The 27,046-nt window shown below is 43.7% G+C and overlaps 2 protein-coding genes across 3 annotated transcripts; both read right to left on the minus strand.

Annotated features, from left to right (window-relative positions):
• Positions 1 to 4,152: 4,152 nt before the first annotated feature.
• Positions 4,153 to 13,201, minus strand: cacng4b (calcium channel, voltage-dependent, gamma subunit 4b). The gene is made up of 4 exons (XM_062531152.1): positions 12,923 to 13,201; positions 6,216 to 6,299; positions 5,913 to 6,053; positions 4,153 to 4,712 (listed from the first exon to the last, which is right to left on the minus strand). Exons 1-4 carry the CDS (start codon positions 13,137 to 13,139, stop codon positions 4,153 to 4,155), a joined length of 1,002 nt encoding a protein of 333 aa, XP_062387136.1. The 5' UTR covers positions 13,140 to 13,201.
• Positions 13,202 to 17,857: 4,656 nt separating this feature from the next.
• aimp2 (aminoacyl tRNA synthetase complex interacting multifunctional protein 2) lies at positions 17,858 to 22,744 on the minus strand. 2 transcript variants are annotated; one of them, XM_062532235.1, is made up of 4 exons: positions 22,588 to 22,744; positions 21,762 to 21,968; positions 21,181 to 21,415; positions 17,858 to 18,785 (listed from the first exon to the last, which is right to left on the minus strand). In XM_062532235.1, the coding sequence occupies exons 1-4, from the start codon at positions 22,600 to 22,602 to the stop codon at positions 18,394 to 18,396; spliced, it is 849 nt and encodes a 282-aa protein (XP_062388219.1). In that variant the 5' UTR covers positions 22,603 to 22,744; the 3' UTR covers positions 17,858 to 18,393. The 2 variants fall into 2 exon arrangements, with proteins under 2 accessions (XP_062388219.1, XP_062388218.1); XM_062532234.1 differs by having other exon boundaries at positions 22,474 to 22,744.
• Between the last annotated feature and the right edge of the window lie 4,302 nt (positions 22,745 to 27,046).

Consider the following 27,046-nt stretch of genomic DNA (forward strand, 5'->3'; position numbering starts at 1 on the left):
TTGACCTCGAACAACAGGGCTGTATGTTAAAAATGGCCCCTTTTAGAAACAGTTGACTCACAGGACCTTAAAGGAAAACTTTTCACATAGATCTCTGTTTTTCGAGGTCACACAGTACTGTCTGTACCAAAAAAAAAAAAAAAGAGTCGCTGCAGCTAACAGCTAGCACCCAGACAGCTACAGATCTACACTCCAGGGGCATGATTTAAAAAAATGTCCTTTCATTTTTTTTCACACAGTACTCTGTGACCTCGAGAAACAAATATCTACTGTATGTTAATTGTTAAACATTGCTGGAATTCTCCTTTAACTGGAGTTAGTGGACATACAGAATAGAATAGAATAGAATAGAATATATATTTTTTTGATCCCGTGAGGGAAATTCAGTTCTCTGCATTTAACCCAATTTAACCGAATTAGTGAACACACAGCACACAGTGAACACACAGTGAGGTGAATCACACAACCCAGAGCAGTGAGCTGCCTGCCCAACCAGCGGCGCTCGGGGAGCAGTAAGGGGTTAGGTGCCTTGCTCAAGGGCACTTCAGCCATGGTGGACTGGTCGGGGATCGAACTGGCAACCCTCCGGTTACAAGCCCGTAGCCCTAACCAGTACACCACGGCTGCCCCATGTGATGTGAACCGTTGTTGTAGGCTAGCCTAATAAATGTTACGGGGATGTAGAATTCGCAAACATCAGCTAGCTTGGAAACTGAAGACCTTCAGCATCACCAGTAAGCGTCTGCTAAATACCATAACCCCAACTGTTAAACTGTTCCAGCAGAACACCAGTGTCTCCACCAACTGGAGAGGTGACTTGCTGGCCTTCTACTCAGAATTGTAAAGATATATAGCCATATCTCAGAATGGCCAACAAAGACAAAAGATTAACATGGGGAAAATAACAATTGTAAGAAGACAGCAGAGAGGTGATATTCTTTGTGATAAACAAAGAATAGCATTTATGAAACACAATGCTGGAGGAGTATTTGACCCTATCTGCCGAGCATGGTTTGAGGATGACAAAGTGGGGAATTTGTGAAGGATAAAGGAACCTTGAAGAAGGAAAGACCATCACTCAAGTTTACAACTTTATAAACCACAACCTGTGATCAGTGCTTGATCAGTGAAAAAGAACCAGGAAAGACGATGGCACCTGGTATTCGGCCCATAATGGAGTGAAATGGAAATGTCTAAGTGACCCCAAATGTTTGAAGTGCCAGGCTTACAGAGGTGAGACTCCCAGATCCTGGGCTCGGTTCTGCTCAAGGTGTCTGCTTCTGTTGACCTACTGTAGAGCTTTCCTGGCAGCTATTGCCAACCTTGTGATCACTCATGTTTGTTTTTCTAGGTCCTCTGGCCCTGTAGAGCACCTTAAGAGCCTTGCTCATTGTTAATGGCGCTGTGTAAACAAATAACTTCTGAATTGGAATGACTCAATTCCCTTAAGTATCCACTTGAGGCCATCATGTGATTAATCAACTGGGAATCCAAACTCATAACTGCAATGATTCCACGCCAAGAAGTGGGCTGAAATGATCCTGATTGCCGACCGGAGAGAGAGAGAGAGCTCTAACCGGTGGCCTGAGGCCATGTGTTGTCCGTGGGTTTCTTCGCGGCGTTGACTGATGGCCTGTCATCTTCTGCTCTCCCCAGATCTTTATCAGCTTACTGTCTCTCTCTCACATGATGTCACTGTGCTGGAAATCGCATTGTCTAACCCCCCCCCCCCCCCCCCCCCCCCCCCCAACGCCAACCCCCTCAAGACGTGTGACATTTATGCCCGCAGTCCTTTTGTCCGCCAATGGCGTCCCAGTCTCCCTTGGCGGAGCTGCACTCAGGAGCGGGGCAGAGGCAGACGGACAAGGGGCACCTCTCAGACTCATAAGAGGACAGACTATATTTAACTCACATTCACCATTCAGACAAATGTCAGCTGTTTAAAGTGTGTGCGGTGCGGAGGGGATGGGGGAATTGGGGTAAAAAGAAAGTTGCAAAAAAAAGGCATTTGAGTGACAGCACTGTGTTTTGTTGACACAACACTGAGTAATACTGATTACCACAGCCCAAATGGTTAGCTGCTGTATCTTAATAACATTTTACAGATGTTGTGTGTAGGTGAGCTGCTAATTGTGGCTTTCAGGGTCCCCTCCGGTGTTTGCTCAAACTGTCACACACACAGTAACTGTAAACACCAGTTACTGAGAGAAAAAGAGCTGGATTAAGCCATCGTATCAAGACATGCCACAAGCCCTAAGGAATGTACTAAACGTATAGAAGGGATTACATGACCTTTTCCCAACGTAAACTCACACACTTGGTGCTAACGACACCTTCCTTCCATCTTCAATCAAAGCCTTTCTTATTAGAATACAATATTCAGGACTTGTAGAAGGGGTGTCACTTGCGCTCAAGCCTTGTCGGTGCTCACAGTCCAGGACCACAGGATAAGAAACGCTGGCTGGGCTACTTCTAGCCCAGCCAGCGTTACAATATTCAGGACATGTAACTGAATCGTAACCAAAATGGTATATTTTCTGAATGGGAGGAGGGCTAAATCAACATTCTTTTAAAAACAGCAAGAAATTGTTTTAATATTAAAACTGGGCACTGAATGGGAGATACCTGCGAGACAAAGATCACTACTTTAAGACACTACAAGCCATACTTAACAGTCCACTGAAGGAAAAAGAAAAACCTGAAAAATAATACATTCGTGAAACATAAAAAAAATATTTTGGTAAAATGGCTCTTCAGCTGACATTTATCAAATACACTCAAATGTGGATACTAATGTCCAATGTCAAGTTCGAAGTAAAGGCATTTTAATCAAGGGAACAACAGCTTATCATACACCTGTGTCAAAACTACGGCACTTTGACAAAAATGAAAAACTGTTTTCCTATATATGCGTGGGCACTGTCTGTCATCCAAGCCCTCATCGGAGCACAAACTGTTGTACCATTTGGCTGATAGGCACAGAAAACAGGATAAGACAACTGTGGCTACAAAGATATGGCACAAGAGAGGTTTACAGCACTAGACTAAAGGCGTTTATATACAAACTGCACACAGGTGGCAGGGGCACTACTTCTCCATTAGCACCATAGCAGTCCATGAAAGTCACATTTCTACAGGATGGGTGAGTGTGTACATTTTCAATACCTGCAGGAGAAATATTTCTCCTTCCATTTAAGATTTTAAATGTTTAATACATTAGTAATGTGATTATATTCTCATCATAGATGTTATGTTCTAGAATCTAGAGTTCCATATTATTCTTTATATTCATCGTCATGACTTGTCAGATAGAAAGTGCAACATCTATGAATGAGAAAAGGTTTGTTTCTTTTTAGTCTTCTCATTGTCCATAGCTGACAGTAAACTCAATTTCTTCTCTTTGAGAAATCCTTCAATTATATAAAGTCACAGGCTTGGTCCATCAAACATGATGTGGCATTGCTTCTAAATAAATTATTGGACTACCTTTCACAATTTGCCATCCCTTTTGGATATTGTTCCTTTAGGTCCAGCAGCTCATAAGCTATAGATGGGAGTCTTCACAGTTTCTTTTACAAGTTAAAATGATACAAAAGAGATGTGCACTTCCATATGGATTCATAATGAGACAGTATGAAGACCTGTCCCCTAATCCTTCATGGAGGGCTTCAGGACCTCATCTGCTCACGTAGAAATTAGTCTTGCTGGGTCTGGGTCAAGCTGGGTTCAACGTATGCAGGGTTGTTTCATTCTACATACCTATAACTGACGGAACTACAATACGACTAGCTCAAATGGAGAAAAGCCTTTTTGGCTGATTTCATATAGGCACTCAGTCTCTAAGACACCTGTCCTGGTTCCTCAGATGCAGTGACGGTGGCACAATCTAGGAGCAGCTTATGGATGACCCACCCATAAGAGACTCCTACAGAGGGAACCCTCCAGATCCATATCATATAGGCGTGGGCCCTCCAACAGACCCAGTCTGTATAACATGGATTGGGATGCGACCAGAGGAGAAGTGGCCTGGTGCTTTTGACCGCTGGTCATATGGCCTTGGTCTTTGGAGAGGTCCATCCCAGTTCAGGCCACGCCCGGTCCAGTTCTTTGAGAGGGCCTGGCTTTTTGCGATGACCTCCTCCTTCCCCCCCCTCATACGGGTGTGGTCCGCCTGTTGATGGTGTCGTTGAGGTCGTTGGGGAAGCAGTTGTGCACCTGCAGGAAGCCGGCGGCGTCGTGCTCGGGGCTGTAGGTGCTGTCCGTGCCGGCCTTGAGCGAGTGCTCGCGCGTCAGCGTGTACATGGAGATGTCGCCCAGCGGCGCCGTGCCACCCGCACTCCCGCTGCCGCCGCCGCCGCCCCCGCCCCCCACCGACGCCTCGCGGGACGACGAGGCCTCGGTGGAGTGCGAGCTCTCGCGGGACGCCCGTCGGCGGTAGCGGAAGCTGGGGATGCGCGAGTAGGGCGAGGAGGACGAGGCCGAGCGCGCCAGGGCGTGGTGGCGCGAGTGCAGCCGCAGCGTCTCCTTGTTGCGCTCGATGTAGATGTTGACGGCCAGCACGGCCACCATCTCGGCCACGATGAAGGATAGCGCGCCGAAGTAGAAGGACCAGCCGTAGTTGTACGAGCTCTTCTTGTCCTCGCCCTTCTTGTCGCCCGGGTCGCCCGTGTTGCTGGAGATGTAGACGATGATCCCGATGATGTTGCTCAGCCCTGGAAACAAGAGGAGGGTGGAGAACAAGCAGAGGCTTTAGCTGGGTCAGACATCTCTTTTCCATTTATAGCTACAGGTGATCTGGATACAGCTCCTTGTGTTTCTATCTGCCAGTAATGTCAGACGAGAGGCTGTTTCGCTTCCACGCGGTTATTTTCCACTGCTGCATCTGGTTGGAAATGTAACACATTTGATGTTTTTTTTCTGGCCTAAATGCTCCTGTTAAGATTGGTCTCGGGGAGATATGGTGTCAAACCTGAGCTACTGTGTTAGAGTTCTATTAGCAGCAGCCCATTTGTTCATTTAGATCCCTTTAAGCCCATTTATGTGAAGTATTGAGTTTATCACACTTATCTCCCTGCATTGCCACAGATATCCTCACATCAGAAAGTGAAACCTAATCCTTTACATAATCGCATCAATACTTCCTATGATAGTTTATTAGGACTGTCAAAATAACACATTCATTTCGATTAATTAATTACAGAAGGCCTAAGGAATTTCTGTAGCCTACCATAGGAGTTTGTCAAGTCTGAAATATCACCTCAATGCAAAGCAGCCTGGAGGTAGGCTTTGAGTTAGCACACCCCTTGATGATAATGAATAAAGCTAGCCTTGTCAACGTTAACGTTGCAGATGTATTGCTTAGGCTATGACCGACTAACTGACAAACTCCCTTATTAAATCGCATTACCTCGCACACGCAACTTCAGTCATTTACTTTTACCATAACCATGCTAAAAAAAACATCTTCCGAGAATCGTGACACATTAGGCCTACCTATCAGTAGATAGGCCTATAGCTCCTTTGAGATTCTGCCTGTTGTTAGTCATTCGCCTCCACAACAAAAGGATTTTCATTGTGTACAAGGGGAACAAGCCATGAGTAATAGGATGTTTACAAAGGCAAAGTAAAATATAAATATATTGCAACTCTTGATTGAGCTCTAGAGTTAAAAAAAATACCTGAAACTGATTGCTTTATTAAAGTCTATAATGTTGTATAATGTTAATCTTTTCAATGATTCACTAATCTGCCCATTTTTTTTTAAAAAATTATGTTCATAGCAAAAATGGATGCATGTTATTAATTGAGAATAATCAATCAGAGTATGTAATTAATTAGATTCGAATTTTAAACGCTTGACAGCCCTACACACACATGTTTATTAGGGGAGGGCGGCTGTGCTGTGGACTCACCTGCAGCCACAAACAGGATGCCAGCACTGAGCAGGATGTTGTTCCTCTTGCTGTAGATGCGGCCGACTGCCACACACAGCCCTCCCAGCAGCAATAAGCTGGAGCTGAGGATCGGAAACACACTGGAGGCCCGCACTATGCCTGTTCAACACACACACACACACACACACGCGCACACACACACACAGACACACGCACACACACACACGCATGCACACAAAGAGGGATCGGTCCTCAGTGGTGATAATGCCTGATTAAAAAAATAGGACGAGTATATTGAAAACGCAGAGGCTGGTTACTCACGTAGGAGATATTCTGAGCTGTCCGTGTCATAGTCATTGTCATCTGGGAAATGGTTGATCCGGTAACAGTCCCCTGTATTGATGCCTGAGAAAGAGAGGAAATGATGGATGAGAGACTAAAGTAGGTTTGAGAGTGTGTGGGTATTATCTTTCGTCACTAGCACGGCTGATTATCTAATATCTACAATTATTTGAGTGACATTTCTTTTCCATTGCAATTTACAAGAAAGGCAGATATCATAAAGCACTTACCACTTTAATTATTGAATAATTTCATGCGAATATACAATTATCTGACTGCTTTATGGTGAATAAATGACAGAGAAATCAAATGATCCTCCACCACTTTGAAAAGATGACACACACAACCCACAACTTTGTGCAGACACGACGGCATTTGGGATAGCTAATAATCAGAAAATGGACCAGTCTGCCGTTACTGCCATGGCATCATTTCTCATTTATTCACCTGCATCTATGTGCCCTCAGCATGCCAGTATTTCAAGCGTGTGATCATGAAATACGCCGCATCAAATGCACTGTGAAAGGAAGGGGTGCTGTGGTGCAACCAGCTCCAGCACCCGTACCACAGGTCTACAAGGCCATGGGGACCCGAGTTCAACTTATTTCCAGAGTTCACTTATACCCACTCCATCTCTCTCTCTTCACTGTCCTATCAGATAAAAGGCATAAAAGCCCCCCAAAATAATTGGGAAAAAAATCTATTATGAAAGGAAGCAAAGGTCTCCTGTTTCGGTCTGAGCTCCAGCTGAGCGTCTGAGTCATACATACACAAACATCTAAGCGCTTACGTAACTACTGAAATAGCCCTTTTCTATCAATAAACTATTCCTGATACGTTTAACTCTCGCTGTCTCATGTCTACCTTGAGCAAGTCTGTCACTGGCCCAAAACCAAACATATACAGTACATGCTCGATAAGTCACGCTCACTCAGACAGTCTCTGCCAATTCATTTGGAATTGAACTGGGCAATCATCCACTTGTTCCTGCTCTTATTTCTCTCAGTAAGACAGACGGACATGGGTTTGGGGCGGCGTTGGCCGGTGGGTGGGGTGGGTAATCTAGGAAGAGGGACACGGCCCAGTAATTTCGCTCAATGGTGTTTTTTGCCCCCAACGGCACCTTCCAGGCAGCACAGCCTAAAAGGCACTACCTTTACCCTATTCCTAATCCTAACCCCCTCAACCCTCCTCCTACCCCTAAACTGAGGGGAAGTAGTGCCTTGAAGGCAGCACTACCTGGAAGGCACCATTGAGGGCAAATAATACCAAAGACCAGTAATTTACTCCATACAGTAGCAGTGCATCGCGGATATGACCTTGCCGAGAAATTCGACACAAACACCTCCGTCCTCAATCTTAGCAAATCAAGCAAGCCGACCATAGGGAATCATGGCTGGGAACAAGAGGGCAGACTAGGGCACAGGAAACAGGAGGGCAGACTAGACTAACCCCTGTGTGGTATCATCATATCAGGCCGCGGAGGCGTGACGAGGCCCCTGACTGTGCGCGGGGGGAGGGCCGACGGAGCCCTGCGACGGGGCCCCTGAGGTGAGACAGTCCAAGACGCTGTTAACTGGGTCTGCTCTTTAATCAGGAGCATCCAATTAATTAGAGTTAAATAGGTCCGAGGAAGTGGAGCACGGCAGGGTTTTTTTGTGCTCCTAGCGAGTCATTGTTTTAAAAAGAAGGGCCTATTTAGGGCCCCTGGTGTGAGCGAGACTCTTGAAGCTGATCGAAGTCTCGCATGTGACCAACTCTGACATCAAGCTCCAAATATATTCATACATTATTACAATTTATATCATGTTTCACTGCTGAAACTGGAATATTACATAGAGCATTACATGTTTAACAATAATGTTGAGGCTGCCCTCAACCAATGTATTCCAGTGACAGCTAGAATATGCTTAAAAATCCAATTCAATTTCACACCATTTACCAATCTGGGTATATCTCAAAGTATATGCTGATGTGGAGGAGGTTAGGGGCACTGTTGTCTTTACGAGAGTGTTTTCTGTTTTCATTTGCACAATCCATATGGGAAAGCTACACTGTCTGTGTTGTCTTTGAATAAAATCATTCTACCCTGATATCAGAATGCTGTGATTACCTACAGTACCTTCCCCTCTCTCTCCCTCTCTCTCTCTCTCTCTCTCTCTCTCTCTCTCCCTCTCTCTCCCTCTCTCTCCCTCCTCATCTTGCTCTTTCTCGCTCTCTGCTCACCTGAACTGTCATTTTCCTCTCCATGCAGAGCTCTTCTTTCCATATAATCACCAGGCAACAGTCCATGTTCCCATGGAGGACCTTGGCTGTCATGCCGTTATTTGCACTCTGTTGAAGCCATTCTGGAAACAAGACAGTAGCCTGCCAGTGCAACAGAAATGGGCTACGCTAACCACCTGTAAATAATGCATCTGAGGAACAAAAGCAATTTCATCCTCAATAGGATCCTGACTCTGGATGAAAAATGCTACTGACAGAAAAAATAGGAAACCTAATCGGTCACATATCGGAGCTTATGCTGAAGTTTAAGCAGATAATGTGATAGTGTGTATTTAACACACACAATTTAATTTAATTTATTTAATTATAGGTATGCCTATTGCCTACCCATGTATATCTCATATCAAGACTTACAACTGGCTTTTGATGGTGCTTTGACCATGTTGCATTCTACTAACACACACACCTGGATCTTATTTGTAAATCTGCTGTAATCGTGCATGCAGACTATTTCTGACAGATTCATTTCTGTAGAGCAGAAAGCAGAATGTCAGAAATGTCATAGTTTTGTTCCAACGCTTGTCATCGTCATTAACACCTGCACTTAAGTTTAGCTTAGCAACACATGTGACACCATATGACGTTAGACTACCATAAGAGCTATAGAAAAAAGACATAAAAAGGTGAGAGGTGTACAATTGCAATGCTCTACAAAAGCAGTGTACACTGAAGAACACTGACAATGATAGGCCTAAACAAGGTTTCCCTGTGACCTATGAACTCCCAATCATACCCCGTGTGACACACAACAGTTTTGACATTTGTGTCTCCATATCAGATGAGACCTGAGATACAAGTCTTTGGGGGAAATACCCTGAAACTTGGCAGAAGGGTGTAGCCTGAGACAAGGAAGAAGGTGTTACACATCCAACGTATCTGAATCATGCATGGGACAAATAGATGTCTTTAGGTTTGTTGTCATTTACATGTGAGATGAGATCTATGCTCTCTCCATGTGCCCTTCTGGATTTGACTGGGATAAATAATTCCAGTGCTACGCAGTATATATAACCAGTGAAGCAGAGATAAATGATCTCCCACGAAGAAAAAAATGACAAAACCCCCCAATGATGTCTATGAACCTGTTGTATTGTAATTAGCCATGTCTTTGGGTAAGAGTTCTCTATTACAGCTGAACTCTCGCTTATCTTTCGCAACAGCGAACAAAACAGGAAGCCGAGAAGCTTCACATATCCATTAAACTGAGAGTACCACCCTTTCGTGAGCATGGTTGATAATCTATGCTGTGTGTGTGTGTGTGTGTGTGTGCGTGTGTGAGTGTACAGTGTGTGGCTGTGCGAGAGGAGAGTAATTGCACTCGGAGAAACACAATATGCCCGTGTTGCTGCAGGCTCCCCATTACGCTCTCACCTCACCGGCCTGCCGCTGTGGTTAACAGCCGCCGTGCATTAGGCACTCTCATCTCGCGCGCCCGTGTGCTCGCCCCACGGGGACGGCTGTTTGCCCCCGCCCCCAGCAGCCCCCCAGAACCCCTCTGGCTGTCCATCATCATCAGCACCCCCCCCTCTCTCTCTGAGCATGGGCCTTTCACGGAGGCGTGCTGATCATCATTCACACAGAATTACTCCGGCCGCACCGCTCCACGCCGCCCCACGCCGCCCCGCACCGCCCCACGCCACACCTCGCCTCGGGGCCCCCCGGGCTCCAACGGAGCACCACGCCACCTCGTGCCCGCCTGATTTGCCCATGGCCGTGATTTGCTCTTCCCACGTGCATACTCCAGGTGTAGGAAGAGCCCCTGCATGCATGTCATAAAGAAGTAAAAAAAACCCTCTCAACTGACCTCTCAAAAAAAAAAGGGTGGTGGGGGGTAGACACAACGGATGTGTGTGAGGGAGAGAAAGAGAGAAGTAGAGAGAGATAATGAAGAAAGAACAAAAAGAGAGAAACAGAGAGCGAGAGAGAGAGAGAGAGAGAGAAAACAACAAGTCCCAGAGGCCAGAAGAGTAACAGCATTCACAACTGAGCACATCTTCTCCATGGCAACCTCAGGTCTGTTCCCGACAATCTGATTTCCATAATGTCTCCTAGGGTGCCTTTGACATCTTCATTGTGCTTTAATACAACAGCCAATAACACTCCCCAGCCCCCATCACATCCAAAACCCAAAGCCCATCTCCCAACACCCTCCAGCACAGTGAGGGGGGGTTGTGAAGGGGCTGAGGGGAGGTGGCAGCAAAACAGCTGCTGCAATACCGCTACTGGCACTCAGAGATTGTTATTAGAGTAAATGAATCCACTAGTGAAAGCCAATAATATGGCTCACCTGTGGTAAACATATGGACTCACTACAGTAATATCTTCAATCTCCACTGTGGCAGGGCCACAACATGGATATACTGTAAGAGCCCATGGTGATAAAAAAAAAAAAACAATATCTCAACAGCCTATAGCCAACTATATCAGCTCTCTCAACACCATGTGATGCTTAACAGGTAAATTAATAAGACATTTGATTTGATTCGTCAGTAAGGCCTTTGATTTGTCGGTCCTTAATCTTTTCTCGAATAGACTAGATCGTACGTTTTAAACTTCATGTCAGCCCTTGTCCTCCAATAGCGAGTGAAGGCCTGTGGCATTTAGAGACATCTTGAAATGCAAAATCATACAACACCTAAATCGAAATCTCTTTTAGACAACCATTGTGTCGATAACAGAACTGCAGTGGTTAACGACATCCGAATGGACATTTTCTGCGAACTCCTTTACATTTTGCACGCATTCCTCGCTCATTTCACGCTCCTCATTCTGTGTGTGCAGAGCGCAGGCGGGCGGAAGTCAGAGCCGCTGGCTAATTAGCGACTTGTGGCCTTTCAGCTGCCGCCTTTTAATTACAGATCTGTGGCTCATGCTGGCAATGAAAAAACGACATTTCTCAGCTCTCTATGACCATATTCTACAAAATAGCATAATACTATTGGTCTTGACTGGTTGGCACTGGTGTTTTCTGTTTTTTTTTCTGGCAAAATGACGTTGTAGGAAGTTTGGTCTATTTTCCGTAACTGTTCTCTCAGTCTTTGACGTCAGATTTAGGCCTACTTTGCTATAATCATCCAATAGTGTTGTATTCATCAACTGCATGAAAAAATAACACTGTAAAGTGAGAAAGTCGGTGGAAACCTGTCCTCAATATTTCTTGATAGGCCTGGCCTATAGGCGAATTTCAGCACCACAAGAATGGACAGCGCACCACAGACCACCGTGGCAGCGTCATCTTGCGTTCCATCACATGCACATAAAACCAGAGCCATCTACGCCTCTCCATAAATCTGCTGCATTCTTCATTTTCGCCTGCACAAACTAATATCAGAGTATAGTCTAGGCTACTGAATATGGCAAGAGGCTGGCTAGATCACATCAAAGACAAACTGTTCATAGGCCTACCTTAGAGTAGTTTGAATGTGACTTGGAGAATCATTCCTCTACAGGTCTACTGCCAGAAGTTGATTTTGTTTGGCTATAGCCAACCTAATCTAAAATGAAAGCCTGCGCAACAGGCTAGCTACTCAAGATTTCATGATGGCACTACACTCTTGTCACTGACGAGACAGTAGCCTAGTAGCCTAGCCTAGGCTGTATGTCATAATCAACATACAGACTAATGGGGTGCAACAAGGAATTAGCTAATCACTTTCACCTCTCCAGGTTATCATCTCTACAATATGCCCTTAGCCATGACAAAAAGCAACAGATATATCAAGGGCTATTTTTAAACATTTTAAACCCAACGTTACCATAGTGATTTCAGACATGTTGTTGCCAAGCAACAGCATCAAATACAATAAAGACATGAATGAAAGCAAAGACTACCTTTCCAAGGCACACTCCCTTTCGCCCCATTGAGTGATAGTGAATCAGAGTCAGAGGCACGCCAATATTTAAAACAGAGAGACGTTTAACAGTTTACGTCAAAAGTGGGGTTTGCCACATTCTGTATAAGAAATAGTGGTCTGTGTAACATTAGAATGCTTTATCGTATCCCTTATAGGCAGCAAACAACTTAGAGCACAATGAGCTTGTTTTCTCCTCAAAATGTAAAGAGAGATCTTTCTGTTCTCCTCACTGCGCTTTTTCAGCTATTCCTCCTCGCTCTAACTTTGCCGACGAGATGTCAGACAGATGAAAATATCTGAACACAGGTGGCTTCAATCAAACCAAGATGCATGATCTGGTAGCCTATGGACATAAGTCTCATCATGACTGCTTATCCAATCGGTCATTTCGCCTAAGTAGCGAACAAAGGGCCGATGAAAGCAACAGTTATTTGATGGAAAGCATGACTTATACTTCTGAAGTTTTATAGTCACTTTTTATTGTAGATATTACTGGGCTATTTGGAAAGGAAAAGAGACGAGGGTAGGAACAAAAGTCTGTCTTACCTTCTATACAGCAGATTCTCCACAATCCAGAGTGTGTAAGATCGCCCTTGACGTTAGTTTTCTTAGTTTCGTCCGTAGTGGTATTGGTGGTGTTACAGATATATGCCCGTGAATAAAGCCAGTAGTCAGTACCTATGGCGATAGTCATCAGACTGAAAGCTGTGAAAGCTCCCACCATGGCAAGCAGCATTTGAACCCCACGGTCGCACCAAGCCATCGCGCCTCATACTAACCCGAGTCCCTGTTAACACACGAGGAGCGTCACGGCGCGCATCCCATGTTCAGGGTGTCCACTGACTACGCGCCTTTGTTTTCCCACACTGTCGAAGCCGAAGCCGACTCTTATCGCAGGTGTCATCTCAGTGCGCACATCCTCGCACATCCGCGCCTCCAAACTTCAGCTCTCCGAGAGGTTCAACGGTTGCGCATATGTGCGCTTAAGTGTAAAGCCTTAACCACTTGTAGCCCTGACTGAAACAAAATTACATGTAAATGATTTTTCCTGGGGGGGCTTCGCTTCATACACAAACTATTACTTGTCTGTTTGCTTTCGGATACGAAATAAAAGTTGACCTTAAGGAAAAGGAGGCGCTAACGACAGCATCTGTGATGCCGATAAAAGATGTCGTTGGATAAGGTGTTGCATACAGGCAGGATTGCATAGGCAGAGTCTACGCCTGCCTACTTTACTTTCTACGTTTAAACTCTCCAAAAATTTTCAAAAATGTCATAAATTGTATTGAGATTCACCACAGGGTGCACATTTAATGCGTTATTTGTTACCCTATCTCCTCCCACATTTGCATTGCGTAGGTGCCTGATCTAGATGCCATCCCAGGAAATATGTCAAGCCCTTGAAAATATAGGCTATCAAGTTTGTGAATAATTCCAGAGTTCAGTATTGTTAGTAATGTAGGAGACCACTTGAGATGTTGACTTGAGATGTTGACTAAGGGGCTTTACCAACTTGATCTAGTCTTCTAATCTCGTGTGGGATGATGACATGGCATCGCTGATTGCTTTTAATGCACATTTAGGCTGTGGAATCTAGTAGCCCATTTGATACTGCTAAAACTATAGAACAGGTACATTGTAATTTGTTGCTAAAATAAAAATGGATAATGTGTTTGTTTTGTATTATTAGTAACAAAGAAGGCCACTTTAGGCCCAATAACAGAATATATGCAACATGTCTTCATTTATTGTGGACATGAATTATGCCATTACATGGTATGATCTGGTCATTTCACATGACAAAATAAATCCTAGGAGATCAATGTCACAGATTAAACCCAAAATTGCGTGTGGCCTTGACTTGTCTTGTGTTTCTTAAGTGTACTATTTGGAAGGAGGAGCCTCTGAAAGTGTGTTATGTCTGTGGAGAGGGTGAAGACAGAGGTCACTTCATCAGTTGTGCAAACACCATGGCACCTCTCACCAGAATTGCGGGGTGGTAATGAGTGGCTCACATTTGACAACGCAACAGCATCCTGCTCTGGTAAAAACACATAATGAGTTTTTAGATAACATACTGTCAACATCAAATGACATAGCCACTCAACAAAACCAATTACCTTTGAACAATAAGGAATAGCTAGGTCCGGTCTCACATTTTTCAGACTAAACTCACAAATGACGCATCAAACCTGGAGATAACTAGATGTTATCCACATATGCTACCACACCTCAGTGGTTCAATTTGAAAACAGGGATTGAGTTGTTACAACACTGTAGCCTACATGAAACAGTCATTTTTTGACCATAGTGAGAATTCGACATAGCATCCCTCACAATAAGGTAATGTGACTGAATCAGTTTTCCAGTTCCATAATAGTTCCACTATGGTTTTAAGCAACCAGCAATCCCAGTGATTTGTAGCTGAGTTTTTTGGGGGATAGAATTCAAGTCAGTTCTATGGAGCTTGTGTAATCTTTGAGTGACAATTCGACGTCAATATATTTTATAGACGTGCCCGTTGGAAGAGGTGTTGCCTAGTGGGGGTTGCTAAGCACCCAGTAGATTGCCTTGTCAATGATTATTTTGCAACTAGAGCCTAAGCTCCAACAATGACAATGATTGTTGCCAGAGATGGCCTGTTACCAACCCCCTCACTTCTGCTTCTAGTTTTGATTTCTTCAAAATGGAAGTGCCTTATCATCCCCCTTCCTTATCTCCCTTCTCAGACAATTTACATTACATCTCAAACCACAAAATGGAAGATTGACACCTCACTTTCTAGTTTGCAACATAACTGAGGAGCAGCTGGCTTCATTCCTCTAGCAAAATAAACATATAGGAGTATTTTTAGGAGGTTCACCACTTACTCTGGGTTAAGTTACCCAGGCTTGTCTCTCAAACACATACTTGGAATATCCCAATGGACTAGGCATTAATGTGTATTTCTTTGCCAGAGTAAACAACTGCATGTGAATTCTTTGTTTGCAAGATTGCTGCACTTCTGAAATTATTTGATAGGAGTTTAATGCACCTTTAATTTCACTGCTAGTTACGCCCCTGCTGGAAGTTGTAAGTCAATGAACCTTGTCCAGAACCCATTCTCAATTCCCATTCTCATTTTTTTATTTTTTTTTATTATCTGGCTCAAAATGATCCGGATTTGGAAATCCTGTGTTTTTCTATCTAGGATCACCTGACTTCTTACTTTTATGCCAGTGTTTTTTTAAAAGGAACATTGAATTAGATCATTGTGATCCGAATTTCAGGATCACCAAATCCCGTTAATCAGAGCTTTAAATAGATCTCAAACCAGGTTCCAAACCAAGTTTTGAATGACCCAAAGAGCAGGTTTGATCCAGATCAATTCTAGGACCGGATTACATGACCGGATATGATCTTATTTCAGAATCCCTCTTTTGCTTTTGAAAAACCTCATTTCCAAGATTTGATTCAAACTGATATCCAAATTCCCACTAGATTACTGGGCAACTGGCTATGAATGGCACGGAGCTGATTAAATATTGCACAAAACAAAGCTCAGCTGGCCTCTTTTGACATCGAGTTGACGTCCACCTCCAGGACTATCTCCAGTTTAAAGGGACACTTCACCGATTAGCATTAAGCTTTGTAGCTTTAGAAAACCAGTCATGTTTTTGAATGGTCGTGCATCATTCCCTCAGTTTGCTTTGAGGTGGGAGAAATACGGATTTCAATGTTGGACTTCCTGCTTTCAATGATGTAAAAATCATCATTTTACATCATCGAAAGCAGGAAGTCCTATTCATGGGTTTCATTGAAATTTGTATTTCTCCCATCTCAAGGCAAACTGAGGGAATGATGCAGGACCATTCAAAAACATGACTGGTTTTCTAAAGATACAAAGCTTAATGCTAATCGGTGAAGTGTCCCTTTAAGTGGCGAGAACTTGTGTTGTTGATTTGCTTTTTCCTCTCCCATTGATCTTTGGGGCAGATTCTCTCAGCTGCTGGTGTGATGAGAGAGCTCTCCCACGGCCCCCTGAGGAGAGCAGGCTGAGGTGGGCTGTAATGGAGGAGCTCAGGCATGGCTGTGCCATCAGCGGGCCTGATGAAGAGCTGGGAGGGTCCCAGGAGCCCACTGTCACAGTTGGACGGCAGAGAGACCAAGGGAAACTGTGCGGCTATACCTTTGCATTTCTTCAAGGAGAATAAGGTGGGCTTCCCCGTTATGTCTTGTTAGAATGAAAGCGGTTTATCTGTATGGTTTTTTTTCACGCACATAGTGGTACGTTCTGCATCATCCAACAATGCTCTGAATTCTTTGAAAGCATAGTCAAGGTTGATATACATTGTGTTGGTCAGACTCACATTCCAGTGGTCCCATTTAAAGGTTCTCTGCTTTTTATATTGATGTCTAAACTGACACTCTTTCACAATTCCTCGAAAGCAGAGGCCAAGTCTAGGTGAGTCCAACACGTTCAACATTATGGCCCTCTTACTTCAGCAATGTGACTCATCATCTCCTTCCTTAATATTCATAATAATAACAATAATAATATTTTAATTATTACTAATCAACTACTTCACACTAATGAGATCACATTTCAAGGCACTCAATTCTCTCTAAAAGCATCAAAGTCGTAGTCCTACATGTCTAAAACACTTAATTTTTTCCCCCAAATCACTTGCACTCTGTCCCTGTATGACACATCTGTTATGTTACATGTAATCAATGAATATTCATACCACAACAGTCCAATTATTGTCAACAATCCCACATCATCTTGATTTTGCCAGGTAACCATGTATGTACAGAACAGATGGCCACAGCCTGGATTTATCTTTTTGACTTCTCTAATTTCCAGCCAGGGAGTCCTTGCCCTAACTTACAACCAAGACTGAGCTGCCACCTACTGCACAAATGTTGTACTTCTCTACTCGTGCCAAGGTGTGTTCAACACATTAATTGCTACCATCAAGGCAATTAAGCGGTCTGTGGGTTTACTACCTGTTGACTTCACTTAAAATATTTTGATGTTTACAATTACACCACATATTTTCATGAGCGTCTTATTACAATAAAATGCTAATTAGTAAAGCCTACTGACTCTACCACCTATTTAAGTGAATTGTGTATTTTCTTTTTTTTAAACCACTTAGGCAATCAATTGGGATTCATGGTGGGAATTCACACTCACTTCATCAACAGAATTCTGTGCTACTGAACTGTACTGGAGTGAAGTGTAATAAGCCACAAAGAACCCAAACCACACACCAAAATCAGATGAATCTTGAATTTCCCCTTGGGGATCAATAAAGTATCTATCTATCTATAGTATCTATCGAATCTTTCATGTGACTGCCATACAAAGAGACAAACTGAACGCCACAAACCTCACCAACAACCAACCACTGAGCCACGAATATTAGCATCTTGTACGACAAATTGATCTTGAGTAGGCTACAACCACAATGGAAAAATAGAACAACAACAATCAGATATGACCCAAAGTGGAAAATTTAATAGTCAACAGAAAGACAAAGTAACTCTACAATGTTGCCATACTGCTTGTAGACATCAGTAGGTCCAGTACTTCACATTAACAAATGTGTTAAAAATGTATTTACCTGTTAGCAATGCAGCTCACACATCTAGCACAACATCATATTAGGCACAAGGTGGAAAGGGAAGATGTGTGTGTACAGCATTGTATAGCTCTCCTCGTTACCAGGGTTTCATATTATTATCTGTCTAAAGGTCCAATTCTTAGGGCTGCCTCATAAGAGCTACATAAGGCCTTTATAAACCCTACTTAACAACAAAGTAAAAAACAATGTCAACAGTAGTGAGTTTATTGAAATAATCTCTTTTGTAGTTCACCGGTCACACGGACATCATTAACCATGATGCCAAACACAGTGGATATGTGAGCAAAAGATACAGTCTTATGACCCATGTTATGTAGGGTGTATAAAGGCCTTATACTAGATCATAAAAGATGCCTTTTGCAATCGACACACCTCCCGAGACCAGCACTACTGCAGCAGTGGGGTGATGCAGGACAAGTGGCCGAGGTTCTGGCACCCCTTGAGCCAGCGCTGGACGTTGGCGGGGGCCGAGGTGGCGCTGGTGCCCGTCTGCAGGAGGCAGCAGGCGCACACGACGTCGGCCAGCGAGAGCTCGGCGCCCGCCAGCCAGGGCCCGCGGCCGAGCGCGGCGTTGAGCGCCCGCAGCACCGCCGCCCGCTCCTTGCCGCTGCCCTCGGCCAGCTGGAAGAAGGCCGTGTCCACCCAGCTGTCGGACGTGGTGGCGGCCGCCGGGTCGCGGGGCTCCAGACCCACCAGGCGAGACAGGAAGCGCGCCACGTTGCCCTCGCCCTCGATGGGGCACATGTTGGGCACGCTGAATTTCATCTGGAGTCTGGGCACTGGGATGGACACAAACAGAGAAGCCACAGGGAGGCATTTAGATGATTAGGAGGCCAGTGGTATGAAGCTCACAAAGCCATCGATATCTCAAAGTTTCGTCAGCCGTTGACTTCGCTGTTAGAGCCAGATTAGAGCGGTCACGTGGTTAGTGGTAGTCTCAGTAGTTCCTTTGGTCCCTACTACAGGACTGACAGCAGCGATCGCATTAATATTTACGGTAAATACTCAATGAAAATTACTATAAACTGCATTGCCACATACATATGTTACTCACTGAAAATGCATTATTATGCACACGACCATTAGTCATGTAGAAAAGTCTTATGATAACACTTACAGTGGGTATAGTAAGTATTCACACCCATGCTAAAGTTGACTAAAAAGAGGAATATAAAATCATCTTTTGTGAATTGATTGTAATGCCTTAATTAAAAAAAAATGAGTAAAAATCAAACCGCTAAGGACACTAATTTTCTTTGTGATTGAAGAATGTATCGTAAATAGATAAATGTTCTTCCTTAAATACAGGTTGCATAAGTATTCAACCCCTATGTTAAATTCCCATAGGAGCAGGAGGATTTTTTATATGTTTTTATTTTTAAAGGCCAGCTATTTCATGGATCCAGGATATTATGCATCCTGATAAAGTTCCCTTGGCCTTTGGAATTAAAATAGCCCCACATCATCACATACCCTTCACCATAGCTAGAGATTGGCATGGTGCTTTTTACAGTTAGCCAATTAGCCTGTTTGATGCTCATTGAGCTCAATGCAAATCAAACAGGCTAATAGGCTAACTGGAAAAAGCACCATGCCAATCTCTATCTATGGTGAAGGGTATGTGATGATGTGGGGCTATTTTAATTCCAAAGACCAAGGGAACTTTATCAGGATGCATAATATCCTGGATCCATGAAATAGCTGGCCTTTAAAAATAAAAACATATAAAAAATCCTCCTGCTCCTATGGGAATTTAACATAGGGGTTGAATACTTATGCAACCTGTATTTAAGGAAGAACATTTATCTATTTACGATACATTCTTCAATCACAAAGAAAATTAGTGTCCTTAGCGGTTTGATTTTTACTCATTTTTTGAATTAAGGCATTACAATCAATTCTCAAAAGATGATTTTATATTCCTCTTTTTAGTCAACTTTAGCATGGGTGTGAATACTTACTATACCCACTGTATATTCATTCATTTCCCCATTGAGAGGAACTATTGAGCGACCATGACATACCGGATGTGCCGCCCTTTTTTGGACTCGGGAGTAAATGGTTGTGTCGCAACTTTGAGATATCGATTGCTTTAGAAGCTCATAATGAATTGTATTTGCTTTTTGAGGTAGATTACAAAGTCTAAATGTCTAAAACCTAGGTATGACACCGAGAATCCCCTGCAATGATGAACCTCACATAGACTATATGGACAACAGTATTGGGACACCTGGCCATTATACTGAGGACCTTTTAAGACATCCCATTCTAAATCTATAAACATAGGATATCTATAACAACTTTCATCCTTCTGAGAAGGCTTTCCACAAGATTTTGAAGCGTGTCTACAAGGATTTCTGCCCATTCAACCTGAAGGGCATTTGTGAGGTCAGGCCCCTATTTGGAACGAGAAAACCTGGCTTTCAATCTAAATGAATTTTTGCTGACACTCATATACCAAATATAAGATTGCAGTGACTGTGTAAGATTGGCTTCAATGGCTACAGGATCTTACAGTACGCAACTCTCATTTAGGTGTTTTCCACTGACAGAGAACCAGCTCCGTGGCACTTTGGTTTGTAGCTTGAACCATAAAAAAGTTGTTTTTTCCTGTGAACCGCAGTGGGTGTGTTTACTTTACCATTCAGAGGGGAGAAAGCTTAAACCATGGGTTTTCCCTCCTTATCAACTGCTGTCATGAGTAAACAAAACTAGTTAACTAGCAGTAGTCTGCAGACGTCAACTAGCATTTTAAACAGCTAATTTCTGCCATTTTTACGGGACAACCGTCATATCGTATCGTTCTCCCGTTCATTCATCGCATTAACTTTTGTTTTGCTTGCGACACCCATTGTTGACACACTCTTGGTTCAGTTCCAAACTGGTGGGAATGTGTGCTGGTTCACTAGATAGCACCACCAATTCACAGAATTCAGAACAGAACCGGTTCAAGAACGGGTTCGCTGTCGGTAGACAAACACCTATTGTGAGCTCAGTTCAGTACTTCCTAATGTAACTGGCTACACCACCTCTCTGCGCGCTCAAGCCTTATCAACTCACCATCTTATCAACTCACCATGTCGGTAGACAAACACCTATTGTGAGCTCAGTTCAGTACTTCCTAATGTAACTGGCTATACCACCTCTCTGCGCGCCCAAGCCTTATCAACTCACCATCTTTCCATATGAGGGTGAAGCCCAGCTGGAAGCGCTGGCGTGTGTAGCTGTCGGCGTGACGCGGCCCCAGGCAGTTTAGCAGCTTTGGTGGGACCGAGGAGACGGAGGAGTGGACGTGGACAGTGGACAGCACGCGGTACCGCTGGCACAGGAGCCCGTGGAGTACCAGAAGGCTCAGTGGGGGGCTGGACGGATTGGCATTGACCACAATGTCTCGCAGAGCACCCAGGTCCTGTATGAGTTGAGACGACAAACGTTTAAACAAGACTTTGTGAAAACAACTGTGTGAAAAGGTGGTGCATATCGCTTTGCCCAGTAACATTCAAATACACAGACTCCAAAGACTATGAGAAACTTCTTCTAGATTTTTGGAATGTGCATTTAATTTACCACCATTTGATTTGAACTTCAAAGTGATGTCAGTGATTACAGGAAGTTTTATGAACTACGTATTCTATGATCCAAACTATGAGGTTTGTATCACAATGTATTAGAGCTCAACAGTGAACAATCTGTATTCAAAGAAAACCTGTCAAGCAAGTTATTTAGACAAAGCCAGGTGTTTCAATATACCATACCTTTCCCAATAATGAGTCCAGGTGTGCCACTTCCTTGGGCGCAGACATCATGGCAGCCGAGGAGAGAGATGTTGCATCAAGGTCTGCATCAGGGGTGGTCACAGTCTTGGCCAGTCCGTCTACTGCTGCTTTCAACTCGTAGAGTCTGCGCAAGATGTCATCCTGACGCTGCTCCAGAGCCTTCAGGGCTGGATCTACCTCGCCATTCTGGTCGGACGAGACATACGGGCCAACTGATAAGCGTCATAAGTGTCAAGACTGATAGCCAGTCCCAGTGTGTGGCTGAGAGTTTAAGCAGGAGACGTTACATGTTGATGTTGAGCTTCATCATTTAAGTGCAACCAATGTTAATCACACTTACACACATAAACACAAACACGTTACACGCGCAGTTGACCAACAGTATGAGGACTTCTTTTCAAGTGCCTGCGCCTCCTTGTAAACACGGCAGAGCAGATTTACACTAAAATAGAATATGTGGCCATCATTGCATCAGCAGAGAAGCCCAGGGGATGCTATTGCTAACATTAGCTGAAATTTGACTAGGCTATCCTAGCAGCTGTCGTGACTGGACGTCGCGATTACTGAATAGCGTGCTTGCTAGCGCTGTAAGGTTTAAAGGCGGACAAATTTGACTCGACATGGGTCAAAATATGTCTTTTAGAGAAGCATAGCCCTACCAGGGGTTAGCTAGTTCCAAGACTCGAATTACCTGTAGCACATTGTCGATGCAGCTGCCACTGCCAGGCTGTGCATGGAGGTTCGGTAACTTGTACATGCACGTCGGCAAATCAACTTTTATGTCACCCCCGGAGATGGGCTTTACCTGATACATAGGCATGACTTCGGATGAATTATAAGTCTCCCAAACAAAATAACTATAAAAGAAAATGTCCTTGGAATAACGTTAAAACGTTATATAGATCATTACACACTCCCCTGTGTCAGATGCTACCAAGGGCTAAGGGGAAAAGGCCTGATGATACTCACACACGTCATATCCGGCCAGTCTGAGCTTGGCTTTTTCATGGCACCTGAGAAATTAATATTTTTGTCTAATCTCATGTCGATATACTAATATCTGAAGAAATAGTCTCCCTAAAAGCAATTGATGTTCAAAACTCAAACTAATAAAATGTGCGACTCGATAGGCTATAGATTTCCAATCACTTAGGCCTACATTTTGCCATTTTGGACATGAGTGTGAGACTATGATAAGCTATTTTTAAACGAGTTGTGTTTCATTCATGTTTCATGGGCATAAAAATTAGGGAATTCATTTATTTAAGTTGTAATTTTGTGTACTGTCTTTGACAGATGTGTCTACTCTTTTTATGGGCATAGGCTATTCCCTATTCTCCCACTAGAGGGCAGACCAATGCAGTGTTTTGGTGGTTTCCTTCGCAGGTGTATCGAGTAGGGTGGAAAGATGAGGGATGATGTGGGAAATCCCCTATAGTAGGCTACAAGTAACTTAAAACCTCTCCTCTGTAGCCTATATCTGAAAACTAAACTCTGCAAGCTCTACAATAGGCTACTCTCTACCCTAAGGAACCCTAAAGAGGTTCTCTAACTCTTGTTAATTGTTTACTTTACTTTCCAATGAGGCATTTTTGGCCCTAATGGAAATACATGTGTGCGCGCACAGTTCAGCACTACTTCAAGAATCTTCATATAGAATGCTGCTATTCACTGGGTTTTGACTAGGATCACTATCCCTGGGTTACATTTTTGGCTGACTGGGACACTCTAAAGCACACAGGTTAAGTTGTTGTGTTCCAGTAGGCTATTTGTTGTTTTTGCACTCTGCATTTTAATCTTTCAAGCAGTGTGTTTTATGCTTTTTAAACTATTATTTGACTATTAGCCCTTCTGTGCTTTTATTTGCTATTACAGTTTACTTTTGTTTATGTAAAGCACATTGAATTACTTGAATGAAATGCGCTAAGCTAAATAATAATAATAAAAAAAACAGGATAGGCTACCTATTTTGAAATCTGCGTTGAATTTACATTAGAGTTGGGCCGAGACAAGATGAGGGTTATTTTATATCTTAGAAATACCCCTGCTTGTCTCAACCCAAGTCCAATTTAGCTGATAAATGTCTCGTCAAGAAGTTTTCAGTTGGGTGTATAGGGACCAGTGGTCTACATTCAGTTTTAGCAAATGTCTAACAAAGAGACTGATGTTGTAGTCATTTGCTGGTGAAAGAATGGTTCTCCGTGGCTAATCATGGCTGCATGTGTTGCCGCTGTCCTGGGACCGCAGTGCCATTTTTTTCCTCAGAGGGCATCAATTTATGCCACTCTGCCCCATCTGCTGCTGCCACTGAATCACGGAGCACCAATGCCATCTGGCAGTATGTTGTTTTCAAGCTTTGCAACTTTTTGGTAATCTCTCTCTCTCTCTCTAAAAAAAAGAGAGAAATAGTTCTCCCCTCTACGCACACACACATACACAATTTAGTGAGTGTGGAAAGACTGTGTGCATTGCTGGGCACCAAGTCCTATCTCAACTGTCTTTGAATTCTTTTTAGTTTATGTGCTGATCATGAGAGATTTGGTAAAGGTGCTTTACGTCAACACAGGTATCCTGTGATATAATGATTGCTAAACCATATTAATCTATTTGACAGATATTTCCAACAATAACACATGAATATAGAAACTACATTTCATGTCTTCGTACACAGCTGGCCCCGTGAACAAGAAGCAAACAAAGTGAAGCAAGCTTGTCCCCTAAACAAAATGGTAAAACTGAAAGTGGGGGAGAGGATCTTGGGGGAAGGGAAAGGGAGTCTGGAGGCGTGAACTTGCTCTCTGTGGTTTTGTCTGATGTTTTGCTCAATTATCAGCAAACATTATATCCAGAATTGCATACAAGTATTTCAGTCATGCTATTTTATATAGTCATACTAGTTTTCATTGAAGTTATACGCTCATTTAGTGACTTGGAATGAATTTGTTGACTGGTTGAAGAATTTTTGAACAATATCTCCACCTGATCGCTTGTTAAATCCTGTTCATAATACTGATAGGGAGTTTATTGCTGGCTTCAATCATAGCATAATTTAATAGAAACTAAAGACCCTCTTATGTAATGAGGAACTAACAGTCATGTATTTTCTGAAAGAATTATGCGTCACATTTTACACCTTGCAGATAGAGCAATGTATGCGCATATGTAAGAAAAAGTAAGTGAAAGTTTATACAGTATGCAAGCTTTCTTGATATACAGGGCACCTCGTAGAAAATGCATGTAAAAATGTCCACAGCACGCCAAGTGTTCAGAGTGTGATTGGACAGGCCAGACCATGGGATACCCTGGCTCTGCGGTGATCAGATCTCAGGTTGGTGTAAACAGTAGCCAGTGTGACTTGGTCGCAAACGTACACTGTTTGCATATTGCATGTTGTTTACAGCACACGAGATTTGAGCGGGACAATGGGGACAAATGTAGACAAGGACCATGCATATCAAATTAGTTTAAATGTGCGGGTCAGATGAGACGTCCAGACTAAATACGGATGCAAAGTCAAAATTGTGCTGGACAGATAACTGGACAGACAGATGCTAATTTCTCATATGTGTGGCTCTATGCATGTGTGCAAGTATGTGTGTTTGTGTGTTTGGTGTGCCCCTGGATGGGGTGAGTGTGTATGTGTGCGTGTGTGTGCTTGTGTGTGTGTGTGTGTGTGTGTGTGTGTGTGTGTGTGTCTGTGTGTGCGTGTGCGTGTGCGTGTGCGTGTGCGTGTGCGTGTGTGTGTGTGTGTGTGTGTGTGAGGTGAGTGCTTGTGCACAAGGACATATATGGGATCGGGGTTGTGTTCTAGGCGGTATTGGTGACAGTTCAGTCAGCAATGCCCTGGAGCGCGGCGTGATAAGTGCCTCCGGCCGGCTCGTTTCCTGCTGAGCCATGGCCCTTCTCCGGGGTGGACGCACACTGGGAACGCCTGCAACCGTTTGTTTGGGAAACAGAATGGATTTGAGGCTAACCTCAGGCAGGCAACACAGGGGTTCCACTGGACACGGACTTGCGGAGGCTGGTGGGATGCCAAAGAGTAAGAAAGAGAGAGAAGGAGAGAGAAGGAGGGATGAAGAAAGGGAAAGTGATAGAAAGAGTGAATGATGATGGATGTAGAGTGCTTTTTGGGCAGCATCATTTCTCATCAAGCCTTCACACTCTGTGGTGTAAAAATAGAATCACTAATTCCAGAGAAAAGTAGGGGATTTGGTGACCATATGGTAAAGTCTATCAACTCTACTTTTTTTCTTTTGGCAAGAATTTGTAAAAACACAGCATCGCTCTAAAATGCATCTCAAATAGGAAAATCCTTCAGCTATAACCCCCGCTGGTGATGTCATCCCCCAAAACTCACATATTTTAGTGATTTAAAAAAAAAATAGAAAATGGCCATTTGTTTATAGTTAAAGAAGTTCTCATTTAAAGACTTTTTGCCTGAAAGTAGAGAGAGCGCGAGAAACAGAGACAGAGATAGATACTGAGCGAGAGAGAGAGAGAGAGAGAGGGAGAGAGAGACAATGAGGGACAGAGAGAGAGAGAAAGAGAGGGAGATTTAATTAAAACGCACAATTGAGTTTGGTGTTCCAACTGCTTGTTAGCTCTGAATTATTCACCATCCTGTGTGGTTAGCTAGAGAAGTGACAGCCATGACACAGACACAGTGCATTGAGGTAATGGGGAGATCCTGTGCTGCTTGCGCCCGGATGTGGGGGAGTGTGTGGGGGGGGGGGGGGTGGAACTGAGCCCAGGCAGCCTGAAACCCGACAGCAGAGTGCCACTCGCTCACAAAAAGTGAAGCGGGGGTTAGTGTGATCGACCTGAGTCGTGAAAGCCATCACATACTGAAAGTGACCCCGGACGAATGGCTACACACTACTGGCTACTCCTTGTCTCTGTTGCACAAACACTCCAATGTGTGCATCCCTTACTGCGCACATAGCAAGCACACAGCGCACCATAGCACCTCAAACCCCTCACACACACTCCCATCTGCAGGGTTACTCATGCTGACAGTCTCACTATAATGTGCTATTACCCCCCTTAATACATAGCAAGGTGTTCTTCATCTCAGCTATAGGCATCCAACCACAGGTGGCCAATTGGGGACGTTTTGGCAGGTCACACCTCAAATGAAAACCTAGCCTATATTTATGGTGACCTGAGCTGCTTTGATCTCCACAGCTGAAAGGTGTTTTCCAAGTCTGCTCTAATCTGGCTTATTACAGTGGAGAGTAAGGAAGCTGTTTGCATGGTCTAAAGTT

The sequence above is a fragment of the Sardina pilchardus genome, chromosome 3, assembly GCF_963854185.1.
Source record: "Sardina pilchardus chromosome 3, fSarPil1.1, whole genome shotgun sequence".
Classification (NCBI taxonomy): domain Eukaryota; kingdom Metazoa; phylum Chordata; class Actinopteri; order Clupeiformes; family Clupeidae; genus Sardina; species Sardina pilchardus.